The 17,734-nt window shown below is 43.8% G+C and overlaps 1 protein-coding gene across 2 annotated transcripts in view; it reads right to left on the bottom strand.

Annotated features, from left to right (window-relative positions):
- The window catches only part of mpp7a (membrane palmitoylated protein 7a), a 171,563-nt gene that overhangs the window by 47,148 nt on the left and 106,681 nt on the right, over window positions 1–17,734 (bottom strand). For both annotated transcript variants that reach the window (XM_042510456.1, XM_042510457.1), the window contains exons 7-11: window positions 10,271–10,352; window positions 9,727–9,812; window positions 9,017–9,091; window positions 5,861–6,057; window positions 5,130–5,194 (exon numbers count right to left, since the gene is read on the bottom strand). In XM_042510456.1, coding sequence (XP_042366390.1) covers window positions 5,130–5,194; window positions 5,861–6,057; window positions 9,017–9,091; window positions 9,727–9,812; window positions 10,271–10,352 — 505 coding nt within the window. The remainder of the gene's footprint in view (window positions 1–5,129; window positions 5,195–5,860; window positions 6,058–9,016; window positions 9,092–9,726; window positions 9,813–10,270; window positions 10,353–17,734) is intronic.

A 17,734-nucleotide genomic window follows, 5' to 3' on the forward strand; every position in this document is an offset into this window, starting at 1 on the left:
AGCTGGAGGAGCGCCAGGCATCGCTGGTAGGGAGCTGGGGGGTGAAAAAGGGAGGAGGCAGATAGGCCAGGTTGACAACTAAAGATGTAAAATAGCTGATCTAACCCCTGCACCGGATTGATAATTGACATGATGGCGCTTTAAACATCAGTTTCATAACCGAGGAATGCATCCATGAAAGCGGCGGGAGCGACAGTGAGGAAAAGGGATTATTTATATCTTGCAAATGTTAGGCGTAAATGGACACGGTTAAGCAATGCTCACCGCAGCCCCTCGCCAACACCAATATTGTTCCAGCCGACGGAGCTCCCGGGCTGGAAAGAGAACGAGAGAGAGAAAGAAAGGGACCCCCTCCTCAATCACCACCTCTTTCCTGCGCCGGTAACAGCGGGGTCTCCACGGTATCCTTCAATTAGGTTGTAGTTTATGGCCCCGGGGCCCAGCCGGTTTGGCGCGCACGGGGCCATGATCCAAGCTTTGTCTCCCTCCATCTCGCCTGACCCAGCCACCACCGCTCCGCAGGGCCACATCTGCTACCGAATGTGACCCCTCGACTACTTCCATTCCTCCTTTAAACCATCCATTATCCTTTTTCTCTTCCCTGCGTCTCCTCTTCTTCTGCTTTTTTCCTTTACGCCCTTCACTTTTATTCACTCTAGTCGTTGCTTACACTCCGACCTGAGCCAACATTTTTCTTTAATTGACTTTTTAAAAAAATTTTGAACACTGAGAAACCGAGGAACAGAGAGTGAATTGTTATCATTCCCTAGTTATTCATCTCGTCCTGAGAGGACCGTGTCAAGGGACTTCCTACAACTGCTGCTGCACACAACTAATCCTTACAGTATGGGGGAAGAAAGTTTAGCTTTAGCTCAAAAGGAGACTTATGTTCCTTCGGTATGAGCCGCAGTGGACTCTACTACATTTTACACCTGCCCTCTGTGCACAGAGAGCGCTGGGGTGGGTTACAAATCCCATAACTCATAAGAGGAACTGGGCCATTAAAATGAAATAGGAAGGGAACAGTGCGGCACTGTCTGTCTTTAACTTTTTAGCGGGCTATTTTTGGCCATCCGGCACCGTGTATGCCAGTATGCGGTTGAACATAACCAGGAAATGACAACATCCATAATTCACTTCTTCAAATCTGAGGTAAACGAGCCCTAATGCTAAGTTTGGAGGTGGTCAGCGTAGCTCTGTCGGTTATTTCGGAGCTCCATATTGAAAGAGTCACGTTACATTAAGGGCTCACCGCCATGCCGGAGGGAAACAAGTAGTCAAATGGACATGTCCGTCCCAAAGTGGTAATCTACAGTGAAAAATATGACCAATAAGAAGTAGGTTTTGGTTCAATGGGGTCATTGTGAGACCAGAGCAGGTCTTCAAAGCCAAGCACAAGTGTGGTGTTTTTTCTGAGGGTTCATATGTTTGGGAAATGGAGATGGAGCTGTACATTGCAGAGGAAAACCTATGTGGTCTCATTAAACCTAAATATGTGTTTATTGAAATGAGGATATAAACAAAGATATGAAGTGAGGATACAAGCAGGGAGGAGAGGTGTCAGGGTTCCCACAGCTTCAAGCAAGTTAGATTTCAGACTTTTTTAATGTCAATCTGAATTTAATTGAAGCCCAATTTTACAATAAGCAAGGGAAAAATTATATGTATAATTATCAGAAGTTCATGTTGGAAATTATATTATGAAATTATATCTTTTTAAAAAAGAGCAATTTTCCAGGACATTTCCTTAGTTTCTTCCTTTCCTTTGTTTTTTTTTGTTTTTTTTTTACCATTTTTCTTTGTGTGTGTGCTTGTTTTAACTAATTTTCAGGTATTTTTAAATGGTTTCTTGCTAATCCAATTTGCTCAGGTTTCAAAGGTTTGAATTTAAAAACAAAACAAAAAAAAAAAAACGTTTTCTTCTTTCCTAAACTGCATGACGTTAATGTGGGAGGCATTCAGTTAATTATTTTAAAATAGATATTACCACTTATTTTTAGATGTTACGATGCAAAATCAGAAAAATGTGATACAAAGTATGCTTCCTCTTATGTCTTAGCATTTTTAAGACTTCTGAAAGATTTTTAATGCCAATTAAGACCTTTAGATGAAGGAATTTAATGCCTTTTAAGTCTTTTTAAGGATCGTAGGAACCCTTGATGTGTAGGAGGACAATGAGGAAACACTTTCATGGTTGAGATGTGGTATATATGAGGGATAACCTAATAAAACAAAAGAAATGTGGATAATGTCTTTGTTATTACTTTGTTGTTGAAGCTGCACAAACAAAAGCTGCATATGGGACAATTTTTTCATTCATTTTCAGTTTTGAATATTGCAAGAAAACACAAATTTCACATAAAGTTCAGGCTGTAAGCAAACTGCGCTCTGAGTTCTGTGTGGGGCGCACCGGCCCACACCTTCTGCAGGACCCACAGCAGATATTGGCAACGTGTTTTCCTGCTCCATGGCTACAGGCATGCACACGCAGTTATATTGTAATGCGCAGCCACCATGCCAGCTGGATAGGCTTCCCGTTCATGCACTGCAGCTCACCGTATACAAACCAAATTGCTATTTGGCAACTGATTGTAAACCATGGCTAATATCTTTGTCATTTTGAGACTGCATGTCAGGGGAATCTCTTACAGGGGTTTTCACTCAGGTGCAACAGAAAGTCCTGCGGATGATTGTGGCACGCACAGCAGCCACAACAGGTGGGCGCAGTCTTAATAAGGGCACATTGTGCCAATTTGGGCTTGAAATTTACTCTTTTTTTCCATGTGAAAATCCAGAATTAAAAGAAGCATTCTAAGGTGTTTGGGGTTCTTCCTAAGCAGAAATCACTGTTTTGGACTTTGCAGCTGGACATGAGAGATGGACTGCTGTCTTAAAAAACACTGGCTGCACACTCACTCAGTCTGCTTCTCTTTTTGGTGGCTGATGGGAGTGAATGTGTTCAATCACAGTTGTTAAATCAACAGCTGTGATTGAACACCACTTCTTTTTGAAGACACTTGTGTATTTTAATCTGATTGATTGGTAAAGAGCAAAACAAGACAATTTTCATTCCACTTTGCACTTGCGTTTAATCTTTTCAAATGTTTCAAAAGTTCACTCTCAGTATTACCATTAAAACCCCTGCAACCCCTCTCTTTAAGAAAATCAAGCTGTCTAATTCAAAATTATGATGTAATTTATAGCTGGAATTGGTAACTTTTATAAAAAACAGCTTTTTGTCATATTTCCCGTAACTTTCGCAAAATCCTCACAGCAGTACATGAGACCAATAGTCTGTAAAAAATTGTTCCTCCTCCTTGTAGACCTTTTAGAGGCATTTGCTAAACAACCAATCAGAGCTGAAGAGTCACTTAAGCCTCCTGCTGACTGGAAGATTTTTGCAATCTCATAAATTTAGCGAAGCTACACTCCACGACATATATATTAATAAACTTGGGTACGACATCAAGTTTGTATACAGGCAGGCAAGACATACGTCCATCAATGTCAACGTGCAAGAACAAAACGTCAGCGTGCATCATCAATCTACGCCGCTGTAATGGTAAGAGAAAAACGTAACAAACATGGATTGAGCCCTTGCTGTAGTTGCATTTATGTGTGTGCCAGAAAAAGTCTGAAGAAGAAGAAGAAGAGGAGGACAATGTGGATTGGGAAAAAAGGCCAACTTTGCATGCCAATTTCCCATCGAGAGCTTCAAGTATTTATTAGCATCTATGAGCATTTAGCAGTGTGGCGCTGATCAGAGCATCGTTTCATGCTGCATTTCTATTGGTTGCATAGTTTTATATTTTATATTTTGTATATATTGATATTTTTATATATTTTTTTCTGTACACACGGCTGCTGTGACAAGTTAATTTCCCACAAGTGGGATAAATAAACGTGTCTAAGTCTAAGTCTAAGTCTAGATGTAGGTTGTTACAGCAGTCACACAGTGAGATGGTCATCCCAAATTTCTGACACTGCCAGAAATTTTATCCCAGGCTGTCTCTAATCCCACAACTCTGGGACAGCCCAAAATGGCACAGTGTATACCTTGCGAGCAGCATAGAACCAAGGAGTGTTCACTCAGCTAAACCTGCATCTAAATCTAGGGGCCAAAAAGCCCCAGAAACACACTGACTGACCAAAAAAATCCAATGAAAAGAACTGATTCCCTTGAAGGAATCTCAGTTGATTAAAGGGTCTCTGATTGATGATTTGACTTTAAAGAGGCAGCCCTGATAACAGTTTAAAAAAAAAGTATTGAAGTTACAAGCTGTAGCTTCAAAACCTGCAGTATTTCAACACCCTCCAGCGGCTCATGGCTCTTTTCTCGTCTTGAATCTAAAACCAGGGTCTGTCGGCCATACCTAATTGTTTCTGCTGCTGTCCTTTTCTTGTGTAACATGGTTTATGTCTTCTGTCCTCATTACAAAGCAATCAACAACCTTTGATTTATAAGGGTAATTTAGCTATAATCCCCCCATTTCCTGATCTCCTACATCCAGGCTTGTTATAGCACACTTCTCCTGCTGATGCGTTCTCCCTAACTGTGCTACACTGACCGGCCAGGCTCGGGGTCGCCGTCCAGCCTAATATTAATAAGGTACATTAATGCGCTCAGCAGAGCAACGTTGCGCCTCTATCACATGTGTAGGTCTTGAATCAGATCATTAATCTGTCACTGGGCGCTCTGAGATGTGGAGAGGTGAGCTGGATGGTTAGGCTGGCTGGCGTTTTTGGCTGGTAGGTGTAAAGAGGTTTTCCAGAGGGCAGAACCTCCTCCTTCCCTGCATTAAAGCCCGTGCATGACTGAGACCGCATCAACACATGGAGAGGCGGAGAGGGACAGAGGAAAGAGAGTCTGGGAAGACAGACTGAGAGAGTGAAACATGGAGCAGACGGGAAAATAAGAAGGAAGCTGAATCCAGACACAACACTTCCTCCGATGACAGGCGTGAAGCGGCGCGACGGTGCAGCAGACTTCAGAGCGCAGGGATGAGTCCTGAGTAACATCCCTAGCTTTCACCGTTTGTTAGTCACTATTATTCCATCCTCGGCATTACCTCTCCTAAACCCACCCACCTGTTGCAACGTGTTGTCATGTTCTGATAATAAACGCTTACATGCTCGTCGGCTCAAGGTCTTCTGGGGCTGGAGAGTCGCAGCAGGTCGCGGCAGTGCAAATCTCCTGGAAAAAGAGAGAGGAGGATAAAGAAAAAGAGAAAAAAGGCACAATAAAACCATCTGTTTTCACGACCGCGTTGGGAATAATAAACACTCCTTGCTACGCTTCAATATGCACCAGTCTCAATCTGTCGGCTCACACCGGTGAAAGAAAAAGAAGAGAGATGAAGGAGGGTGGAGGTGAAGGAGAAACACTTGTTGACCAAACTGCAGGGTTAAATGTGAATGTTCTTTTCTTTCACTTTTCTCCTTTCCTCTTTCTCAGTGTGTGTGTGTGTGTGTGTGTGTGTGTGTGCGCGCGTGTGTTTTTTCCCCTCCTCTTGGACGCTGCCAAGAAACTGCCCCGGCCTCCTGAGCTCTGTGTTGCACATCAAGTGCGGCCGTCCGAGCGCACACTGATGTGCGATTTTCCATCCACTTGCCATCCAAAGTGGATCGGTACCAGCACTATCATTTTCTGTCATTACTCATTTCGGGCCAGACATTGTGCGGAAATCCAGACTATTTTGGCAGTGTGAAGGAAGAAAAAAAGCATAGGAGAAAAAAAAAGGGGGGAGAGAAAGAGGGTGAAACTTGTGTGGCTGTGACAGCAGTAACGACACTTGGGCCAGCCGTGTTAAGAGGCACCGGTAGACAGGACAGGCTGATTTAGCTCGACGTTGTTTCTTACCTCTCCTGGAATTGTTTGGACGGGATTAAGCCGGCACGCGGGTTGGCTTCTCCCTCAATTTTGGCCTGCCACCAGGTTGCATCATCTTGGCTCATGATCTGAAGGATGGAGCCCTTCTTGAAGGCCAGTCCAGCCTCCTTACATGGGATGGCTTTGTCCTCTTTGGGGTCGTAGTCAAAGAGCGCCTTCATGAACACCTGGGCACACAGCAGAAAAGGGGAGGGGAGGGGGGAACAAAGAGCTGGATTCAGGGCACAACAGGAAAAAGCAGCGGTTCACTGTAAAAGACCTTTCCCTCCATTGCGTCGAGTGTGAACTCTGCAAGCTCGCAGCGAACACAGAAGGTGCTTCACCAACGCTCAGGGTGATTATTCTAGAAAGGTCATTGCAATCAGAAGTTGAAACCCGCCACCACTGGCCAAGTGAGTTTCTCCATGTGGTTCCATCAACACTTTCGGATGCACTAAGCCCTGTCACCGTCTTCCAAGTGTGGCGAGACGTAACATCTCCTGAGTCAGAGGCTCCACTCGCTTTGTTCCACCCGTTGACGTGCTCTAATTCTAAACACAATCTAATATCAGTAATCTTTCCACATTACAGGAACAAACCTGAAAAAAAAAAGTTGTTTTCTTTCTTTAATTTGCTCTGGCAGCGGGGGTGGACACAACTCATCAACACAAAGGAGGTTACAGCGGAAAAATCTCCGACATCTTTTCCCCTGTTGTGGGCGGCGGGCTGCAACCTAAAGCACCTTGCCGTGTCCTCTGTCCAAATTGAGTTCTGTCATGATGAGTTATCGCTCCTGAGACACCTCAGTACATGTGGGAAGAGAAAAGAGAGGGAAGGAAAGTGTGTGCGCGAGAGAGGAAAACAAGGGAGGGAGAGATTACAGTTTTTCGATGTCCTGTTGATTTAAAGAGTGCTTTGTGCCATGTAGTAAAATTATGCCTCAGACAGAGATGTTTTGTTTGGGTCATAACGGCCGCGCTGGCTGCGAAACTCTGTTGCAGAATATACTCATACATCTACATGCTGAGATCTGCTGCTTTTCTTCCCTTGGCTGCGTTTTTTTGGCTGGTAGATGCTCAGCCACTTAGCTGCCCCTTTGAGGCACACACACTACCTGATGTAAGCGGGCTATTCTCATGAAGGAGTGGCTGAGTGTTTGGCACCGGCGGGCGATTTCTCACACGGCCAGACAGCTCCAACCATTACATGATGACAAAGGATATAAGTGGCCCACCCTGTCCTGTACACCCCTGTTACACATGCAGGGTGGGCTAATAATGATAAACCGCCTTCGACCTCAGAGCTTAAAATCTGAGAGTGGATCCAGCCATCCATCTGTCTGATTCTGATAGATGAGCGTGTGAGAAATGGACTATCAACACCCCAGTGGGTGAGAATGATGGCATGCTGATTGGAGTGTCAGATAAACCACCCTCAGAATGAATGGCTACGAGCTACCGTCTCCTGCAGCAGCCCAACATGAATGAAGATAATCTTGTCATACATGTGGCTGGGTATCAAACCGCAAAACTTTTTTGGTACAGAAAGAGAAATGTGTCATCAGCTGGCATTAAATGTCTCGACAGGATCATTATGTTTTTCTTCCTTTGTTTGGCTAAACTTCTTGTACATCTACATGTATTAAGGCAACATTTGAGAAGTCCACTAAAGGAATGTTCAGACCAAACGCAGATAAAATTTTGCACGCGGCATGGTTAAATATAAAGTCAGTGCAAAAATGCAAAAAGACTCAAGCTCGTGCCAGGTGATGTGAATAGAAGTGAATATATGGCTACATCATTAAATTAATTTTTTAAATCGCGATTATGCACATGAATTTTTATAGGTAATCACGATACTTTTTAAAAAACATTATTTTTGTGTATTTTTGCCTGCATTGACAAGACCGAGCGTAAGAGTGAAAGAGAGGGGATGACATGCAAAATCCTGATTAATTGCATTTTTTAATAAAATGTTTTCTTTTTTTTTCTTTTTCAATTTTCAATTCCATTATTTTGTATTACAAAACAGTTATGAAGTCTATATTACAAAGGTGAATTATCTCTAACCAGATTAGATTAATTGACAGAAAAAGCATGGGATGAGCATTTAGAGGGCATTTCTGTAAAGGTGAGACTCATGGGTACCCACAGAACCATTTTCATTAAGATATCTTGAGGTCAGAGGTCAAGTGACCTCATTGAAATGACCATGCTGTTTTTCCATCACCAAATGTTAGCCTGACTTTGGAGCGTTATTCTGTCCCCTCACTGAGAAGTTAGCATGACATGGAATGTTGTGTAAAGATGGGAATGTCGGCCAGTGATTAATGGGATTAAAAAAAACGACGCATTAATTACGGCCCTTAATCGCATTACGATTAATGTTTTAACGCTCACAGCTCTTCTTTAAACTTGAGCTCAAATTTCACATGACGTTATTTCACGAAAACCTTTCAGTGTTGAGATTGAGACGTCCCTCAGACGTCAGTGGGCATCCAACACTCTACCAACATTAGTGCTGTGCAGAGACAGAAGAAACAATAATTACCCCAGTTTACAATGCTTAACCAAATGTTCACAGTGAAGTTGACCTGTGACCTTTTGGATATGAAATGTTGTGCCTTCATCATCTTCATTAGACATTTGTGCCAAAATTTAAGGAAATTCCCTTTTGCCTTTGACCACCAAAATCCAATCAGTTCATCATCAAGTCTAAGTGGACATTTGTGCTAAAATTTGAAGAAATTGCTTAAAGGGGTTCTTGAGATATTTTGTTCCCTAAAATATAGCATCAGTACATACAGACGGAAGGACAACCCAAATACATAATGCCTCTGACTATGGTTATCGCCTGCAGTTCGTAGAAGAACATGTTTAGAGTCCTCAAAGTAAGATATCCGAATTTTATCATCTGTACTGAAACTCGGGTAGTGTTTCATAACCTGACCTGGCTATTGTACTCCCTCTTTTTATTACCATTTTACAGTTTTCCTCTTCCCTTGTTCATACAAATTTTCCTCTCAACAACTCAAAAAACAATGTTCCAACAAAGCTCCATCATGCTGGAGTGAAGAAAATGTCTCTGTTCTGTAAGTCGATGAGTTTAACCCAATCAACATAACGATTACACCGGGACATGACCTACCTTTGGCTCCTTGGCTGGCGCCTCCTCCTTGATGCCGGGGACAACTTTAAAGGTAATGGCTCCTTGAGACTGGGCCTTAGAATTAAGAAAGACAAGACATAGAGCAGTTTAGATCCAAATAGAGGAGGCCTGGAAACAGCAGTCATCTGTCCTGCAAATATTTCACGACGCACCTAATCCAATGAAAGTCACATCATGCAAAGCACTGTTTGATTTTTCAACAATGGAAGGGTTATAAGGATTGGATGACTCTGCTTGGCAGGGATGGAGTGTGTGTGTGTGGGGGTAAAAGGAGGAGTGATGAAAGCTATCATCAGCTCCGGAGGCCTTTGTGTCTGCCTCTGGAGTTTAAGAGACTCTCTCTTCTCTCTCCAGTTGTCCCCCCTGGCAGGCCCACGGCGGAGCTTATTTGAGGCCTGTGGCGGAGCCTGCTTGGAGGAACTACTGAGCATCAATCTCGCCCAGGGGGGACGGCGTGGCTCCATGCATGCGGTCTAAAGGCCAGGAAAGACTTGTAGAGAAAGGCCGGTGTTTGGTTTTTCAGCGCTGCGATGCAAGAGCACATGGTCCTGGATGAGATGGGGGAGGTTTTTTTGCCATCACAAACAAGGAATGTTATTTTCGCCAAGGGAGAGGAGCTGAAACACGGGAGGAAGCTTTGAACAGCACACACACGGGGGAGAATGCACACACAAACAGATGAGGCTTACCAGAATACGAATGATTTCCTCTGGTTTCTTGTCGTCCACAGGGATTCCATTGACCTCCTTCAGTTCATCTCCGACATGAATCAGTCCTGCCACACACAGGCACAAAGTTTACACATCTACAATCTCCCGTCCTAATAGAAGAAGGCTACTGTGTAAGAGTCCGGTGCTCACAAAGCCGCGGGATGTGTACAGCACTATGGATTACTGTTTATCACCGTGGTGGCATTTGAGATTGGAAAAGAATCAAAACATCATTGTAGACACGTGTGGAAATTTGCCTTTGGCTTGTGGCAGAGTGAAAAACAGACTGGACACAATGAACACAAAATCAAACCGAAAACATGTGGACAACCAGCAGAGCTTCACGGTGTATTTGTCATTTATGTACATATTTACAAAATGGAAAAGGCACACAACTAGTGGATTCAGGTGCAGGGATAATCCCTGAATGCATCCCGTCTTTGCTACACACTGGATGTAATCCTGCTGGGATTTTTTGTACTTTTACACAAATATTTTGGTAGACAAAAGAGGAAAAACTGACCGCTTCTGTCAGCCGCTCCTCCTCTCATGATCCGGGCCACGAGGATGGCTCCTGTGCGCTCATCACGCCTTATCGTTGCTCCCTGCAAAGCAATCACAGAGAATAATGAAAAACTGGATGAACCGCGCTGGATTTTCACTCTGCTTACAGTTGCGCTGTTGAAATGTTAAATGATGATAGTCCAATATGACAGTCAGGCGCATCTGGTCGAAATTCAATGACATAAACTTCTTACTCATGAGAATGCTCTTACCAAAATGGCTGATTTGGGATTACTTTTCCAGAAAAATTGATTCGTATTTTTGCTCCTTTGAAACCTTTAACAAATGTCAGCTTATTTGTGCAGCATTGACATGGTTTTTAAAAGCGTTTTTTAAACCTCTGAAATGTGAGCAAATTGGTTTGATTTACTTCAAAAACATGGGGGGGGGGGGGGGGGGGGCAATCTGCAATTTAGCAAGAAAATTTGTAAATGGCTAAAAAAAAAAAAAAAGAGAGAGAATAAAGAAAATTATTGAAAAATTATCCAAGAACTAATGGGAAATGCCCACTAAACAGTTCTAATTACAATAGTTATATATTAAAGTTACAGAAAGAATATTTATTTATTTATTTAACGGTTTATCTTTTTTATTTTATTGTTTGTTTTCTTTTCTTTTTCTTTCTTTTCTATTTTTGCTATTTTTCAGGTAATTTTCTTTTAACTTTTTACTAATTCCTTGCAATTTTTAAATCAAATTCCAGTGGAATACAAGTACGGGGGAAAGAAGCTCAAAGTTTTACATCAACAAGCCACTTAATTCGATCTTCAAGACTAAATTTTTCAAAGAAACAACGACAGATCAATTAAAAAATGAGTATGCCAAGTAAAATTTTCTAACAATTTTACATTGAAGTAGAAAAGTGCTCTCAGCACAGTTCAGATCTCTGCCAGGCGGCCACAGGAAATGATCAGGGACACTCTAGGCAATACACGTGGCGCAGCTGCGCTCAGTGGAATTGTCTCTTTCTGTTCCTGTGCGGTCAAGATGTGGGGAAAGAAAACAAATGTCTTTTTTTTTCATCCAGCTTTAGTGGTTCATAAACTATTCAGGAATTAATCTGCAGATGATCCAGTTCAAAATAAGACCAAAATTTTGTTTGAATGTTATTTTTGAGCCACGACAAAGGCCAGAATGTGGCCTGCAATGAATTAGGTAAAGCTTGTTTTTAGCCCAGCTCATTGCCAGAAATACCTTTTGCTCTAGAGTTTGCACTCAATGACAAAATAGAGAGTGAATAAAATGAGTCCAATTCCTTGTATGTTTTCATTCAAAATTCTTGAGGAGTTGATAAACTATTCATTTTTGGAATTGTTGGAACATGAGGAATATGAAAACTAATGTTGCAATTATTTTCAGTCTCCCTGTGAGAGCTATTTTGGATATTAAAAACAGAGAATGTTTAAAACAAGGGTTTTTTGGGTTTTTTTTCAAAAGGTCATGTTCCAGTCTTTGCAAGTGTTTACTTTCAGGGGCTAAACATATATTTTATTGATTCAAATTATGACATAAACGAAGAAGAATCACTTGGATAGGATATAAATTATAGATAACTGATATGACAACACAAAATCTTAACACAAAATTTCACTTTTTCACATTTCACATTTCACATTTCTGTGAATCACCGCAACCACAAGAGGTCCTTGAGCACAGTCAAAAAAGCTCCTACAAAATATTTGGTTGGTAGGTTTGGTAGGTTGGTAGGTAGGATTGGTCCAGTAGTATGCAAGTGTTGTAGACAGACAAATACACACACTCACTCACACATGCACACAAACACACAATTAAATGGAATTACACCGTCCGGGTCTGTCATGTGATGCCATGGGGCCCATAAGACTTTTTCCCATTTACTTACATTGGGAAAGAGACGTCTAAAACTCAGTGGATAATTTTTTCTGAGCGTCAAAAAATGACTCCTTACACTGTCAAAATGTAATCCACTCAGTTTGATAACATTTGAAAAGTCTAAAAGAGCCGTAGTAGTAAATAATTTCATTGCCATTCAAGCTAAGGAAACTCTAAACCGGAAGTCAGTTGCTCTGCTGGAGGAAGTTACCTGCTCGGGCACAGTGTGCATGCTCTCTGGGTTCCATAATGGTCTGGATACTCGTTATTTCTATAATGTGGAGACCATTTTTTGATTCATGTGCTACTGAGCAGCTCTCATATGAATGACAGGGGCCCTGCCTCCATGCTGTATCCAGAATTTCATGATACATCCATGGATTCAACAAGGTCGACAGATTCTTTGTTACTGATAGTCTGAATGTCTCTGTCACTGCAGTAGTAGTGAGGGCATTAATGGCACTGAGGGCTAACCAAGTACGAGGCCACAGACTCCAAACACACACACACACACACACACACAGTGGCTCAAGACTGCTCTGTCCTCCTTTATGGGCTTGGTGTTCAGCCAGAAAGACACACAGAGAAGAGGATAGGGTTTCGTCTTTCTTATTAAAAATGACTGGTGATGCTTTCGCCAGTAAACCCAAATAGCTTCTTCCCTTTGCCATAAAACAATAGGCTCACTGGGTGCCAACCTGTCAAAGCCCTCCCACAAACACCATTTAGGCACCAGCCTGGCTGGGGTTTACGGGTGGAATAGGATCACAAACTGCAACCCAACATGCGGCGTCACCCTCTCTCGGGCCGGACGACCCGAACCAGACAGATGCATCGTCTAGTCGACACATAGTTTGTCGGGGCTGCAACTCATCCTTCCACCCTTTCTTAGCTGCTATTCCCATCATCCCAGAAGATTGTTTTTATTTCAGTTACAAAAAAAAAAGGCTCGGAGCCTTCCTCACGCCGCTCAGCAGCCGTGCTTTATTTCAGCTGTCCTAATCCATTGCCTCCCAGGTCGACCGCTGGATTGCAAAGGTTTCCCCGTCAGGTCCAAAATGGTTCTGGCTACTACCATCGATGAAAGCGCAGGAGGAGATATGCTGGGGAAAAAAACCCTCAAAGACCAAAGGAGTCTCTGGTTTGTGCCACTTTGCCTATTCCATTAGCATGTCATCTTGGTTGTTTTTACGACCTTCTCACACCTAATGGTTTTCCTCCTAGATAATGGTTTCCTCAAGGCCTTCAGGGTGCGGAGACGGGGAAGGACATGGGGATAAGACAGTGGTAGGTTTTGCAGAGAGTTGCGGACCTAATAGAATAATTGGGCTCATTATAGAAACTCGAGAGGTTGCAGTAGGAGAGAAATCAGTAGAGCCGGTCAGAGAGAGGAGAAGGCACTGTCAGGCCGCGGTGTCAGGGTCACATATAAGCCCTCAGTGTGACTTAAAGCAGCTGTCTGTGATGCAATGGCCCTCGGTCAGACAGAGAGGCCTTTTGTGCGCGTGTCTGAAAGAATAGAGCTCTGCGGGGAGAGAGACGGACTGTGACAGACAACAGGGTGAGATGGGGAGTCTGCAGGAAATCTCACAGGAGTATTCAGACATGTGGTCATTAACTTTCTCTCTCTGCTTTTTCTTTTGGACTCTCCTTTTTCGAGCTGGCTGATGGCCAGTGGTATGATGGATATTTTTATTGTGTCCCCAGGGGTCCCTGGTGGCTGGTGGCAGTCTAAAGGCTAACTAAACACCAGAGAAGCAGCCTTGGACTCCAAGTTCCTAACGACAATTGGCTCCACAGACATGCTCCACACCGCACGTCTATGCCTATCTATGGAATCTGCTCACATATGGTGAGTAGATATAAATCGTGTTTTGACACATATGGCTTAAATCACATGATGCCATTTAGAAACACCGCTTTTAAGAGTTTTATTGCAAGTGGCAATGGTGATTATATAGCAGCGCATTTAGCATGCAAACACAAACGGATGGGGTCGCGAACTCTGGGAAACGAGGAGACCATTTTATTCATTCAAACCACCATGCTTTATGTGTTTTTACACCAGTAGAGAAACAAACTCGCGTGTCAGTGGACAAATTTGCCCTTTCTCATTTTTCTCTCACACCTTAATGACTCTCTTGGAGGAGTTATTTGAATCTGCAGTTATTTTAAACACTCTACTCTCCGTGATTCTCATCTGACCCACTGCCCTTCAACGTGACGGGCCTACGCAGGCAGGCCAAGCCAGAAGCAAAGGAGCACGGGATTTATGGAGGGAGGGGGAGCCTCCCATCTTAATCTGGCCAACCCCAGTCTGAACTCAGCCCTGGTACGGTAGCCAAATGAGCTCTGTCTGATAAGGAAAGCTGAGAGAGGCCAAAACGCTCCAGTGGCAACACGAGCGAGCCAGACTGGAGGGTAAGTGGAAGACCAGAGGAGAGTCGGGACTGACGAACTGACTGAAAGGGAGGTGAGGGAGGTGGGCTGTGGGTGAATAAGTTGGGGTCAGAGTTGAGAGGAAGACTGTGAATGAGTAAGTGACTCAGTGAGTGAATGAATAAGAAGAAAATATAAACTAAGGAGATATGATGAGAAAGAACCATAGAAATAAGAAGAGAGGGACTAAGAGCAACAAAAAAGTAGTCTTGCTTAGCCGGACCAATCTTCACAACATCACGTCAGCACTAGAGAAATGTCGCTCTGTCTCTTTCTGTCAGTGTTCTCAACCTCTATTACGTCCTGCTCCTCAACATCATCATCCAGGTGAATATTACTATCTAACCTGCTGAAAGTAAGCTATACGAGTTATGAAATGACATAACCTGTCCCGCACATTTTCTTCACTGCTCCTTGGTCAAAGAACTCTCCAGAGACTTTTGACGGATGCACAAAGCTTGGCAAGTCCAAAGAGTTGGACCTGTCTTCGAGCACAGATGTCCTCTGCAAATTTGTCAGATTCAGATTCATCTTTATATCTGAATCTGGTCCTGTGGCACACTAGGTAGTGCAAATTAATTCAAGTTTCCTGTGGTAAAATACTGTCACTTTCTAATAAAGAAATTAAATTAAAAAAAAAAGGTAGAAAATTAAACCCATTCCAAAAGCTTTAACAGGGACAAAAGTTTTGGAGTCACTTTATAAATGTGATCGAGACAATTTAAGGTTGTACATAATTTTTAAATATGCAATAGTACAGACTCGGTGTGCAAAGGCCTCCACAGCAGCTTGAGGCTGAAAACTAAAGAGCATGACAAAAAGTAGAAGCTGTGAGAAAAAAAAAGTTGAGAGAAAGGTGTGAGAAAAAGCAGAGGTCAGCTAGCGTCAGTGAAGGCACTCTTGGCCTCAGTATCTGCAGGTAGTAAGCAGAAGAAAGCTAAAAGTAGCCGAGTTCAAATCGACCGCAAACTGTTGGAATAATCAACAACACCTCACATAATCACGTTTCTCTTTCGCCAGTCCAAAATTCTGTAGAGCCCAAATTTTCCCGATCCTTGATTATTTCGAGAGCGCCACATTTCCCCTCTCCACCTCGTTACGATCTACCGTCAGCTTTCATTCTCTCGATCCCCCAGGGGTACATCAGCCTCTCCTGGAGGCCTGACGAATAGCTTGGAAGCACTGAGAGGCAGCTGGAACGAGGGGGAGGCAAATTCAACATCCTGAACTTAGCATCACCTCCCCCCTGATACCCTATGGGTGCTATCATCAGCATCCAGCCATGCATGGCCACTAATGAGGAGTCCTTGCTCTGTTAAACAAATACATAAACAGTCAGGCTACAACCTAAATAAGCTGCACAATGTGTGTGTGTGTGTGTGTGTGTGTGTGTGTGTGTGTGTGTATGTGTGTGTGTGTGTGTGTGATACACATAAGGAAGAAACAAGGTAGGCAAAGACCCTCCAGCACCGAGATGGGCTTCCTGGTGTAGCAGCTGAGCATTAGCACAAGCTGATGGCTGCGTTTACACCGAGCCTTCAACGCCTACTGGCACATGGAAGCCATTTCAGACTTTTCCTCGCGCATGGAAACAGTGCAGGAAGTCAGAAGGGGAATGTCTGTCAAAGCGCGTACACGCATGAGTGACAGCATGTGTAGGTGTGTTTTTTGTGTGCATGCGAGCGTATCCGCGTGTGTGTTTCTATGAGAGCTTCTACCTGAAGTCCGGCCAAACTGGCCCGAGAGAAACCTCAAAAGACTGGATGATTGATGCTGGACAGTCACTAAGCCTGATGAATGGGCTACGCTATGTTAGCAATTAGAGACAAGGCGCCACTTAACCATCAAGTGGCTCAGTTGCGCTGTTTGCACGGAAAAAGATAGCGTGGTGTGCACACAAGATGGTGTTTTTAAGAAGCTGATTCTCTCTTTCTTGTTGTCAACCGTTGCTGCAGTTTGGACTTTGGCAGAGTATAAAAATAGACTCCAAAAATGGATCTTTGAAGGGCAGGAGGCACAGAAACACACAGTCAAAAATAGAGACGAGAGGGGGGTCATCGTGGACTGAGGAGGGCCTCCTAGCTGTGGTCAATTAGTCATCAGTAAGGCGATCCGAAGCCTCCACTCCTAACGTGATCAGCTCCATATGCAGCCGCTGCTCCCAGCTCTATTCCTCCATTTCTGACACATAAATGCCTCTGATTGTTATTGTTGGGCTCGCCAAAACGCAACGGCTTAGTCTCCCCTGTATGATGAGGAGAACTGGAGCGACGCTTGTCCATATCAAGCCATCACCCCCTCCCAGCGCGCGCACTGAAGCACACATGCTGACATGGCAGCCACATTAAGTACGTGATGACAAATGGCTCACACCTCATAGAGTGCCGAGAAAAGAAAAAAAAAGAGGGAGAGAATAGGGACTGAAATTTGGATCCCGTCATGTATGAGAGTGTGTTTATTAGAGGGAATGGAATGGAGGCGAGGTTGTCCAGGGAACTGTCAGCGCACAGTAGTGCCATGAAACTTCAGCAGATAAGAGGAGTAAGACAAGCTGGATGTTGGATTACTCGTCATGTTAGCTTGGCTGGGGTTGGCCGCAATGAGTTTCTGGCGAGCTAAGTCTTTATGGGGCAATTAGAGTGCCCTCTGGCTGATGGAGTGGATGGATGGCTGGATGACATGATGGAAGCTGGCTGGCTTGTACTCGGGGTTGTATGGATGACGAGAGTGCTGGCTAGTTGTCTTGGCCTGGCTCATCACACGTCTAGGGGTCTGGGGCAGGCTATGTGTGGCCTGTCTAGTAAGCGCTGGAAAAGAGTGATCCGAGGATCTCTTTACCTTAGCCGAGGCCACAACTGAAGCCACTCCGCAGCTCTTAACCCGCCAGGGAAAACAAGCGCGGTGCTGCATTTCAAACACACGGCCCTCGGCCCGTAACGACCACTCAAAACATCGCCCCATGAACCGAACCCAACGCTGTGGCATTTGACAAACATTATTTCTCCCTCCAAATTGAGAGCGACAAGGGAAAACAAACGCGAGTGGCCCGGGCGGAGAGGCCGACGTGTTTTGACATGATGTCACTTAACAGCAAAAGTGTAACAGCGACAATAAACTCCTGCCGACTGCTGTG

The sequence above is a fragment of the Plectropomus leopardus genome, chromosome 21 (genome assembly GCF_008729295.1).
Source record: "Plectropomus leopardus isolate mb chromosome 21, YSFRI_Pleo_2.0, whole genome shotgun sequence".
In the NCBI taxonomy this organism is placed as follows: Eukaryota; Metazoa; Chordata; class Actinopteri; order Perciformes; family Serranidae; genus Plectropomus; species Plectropomus leopardus.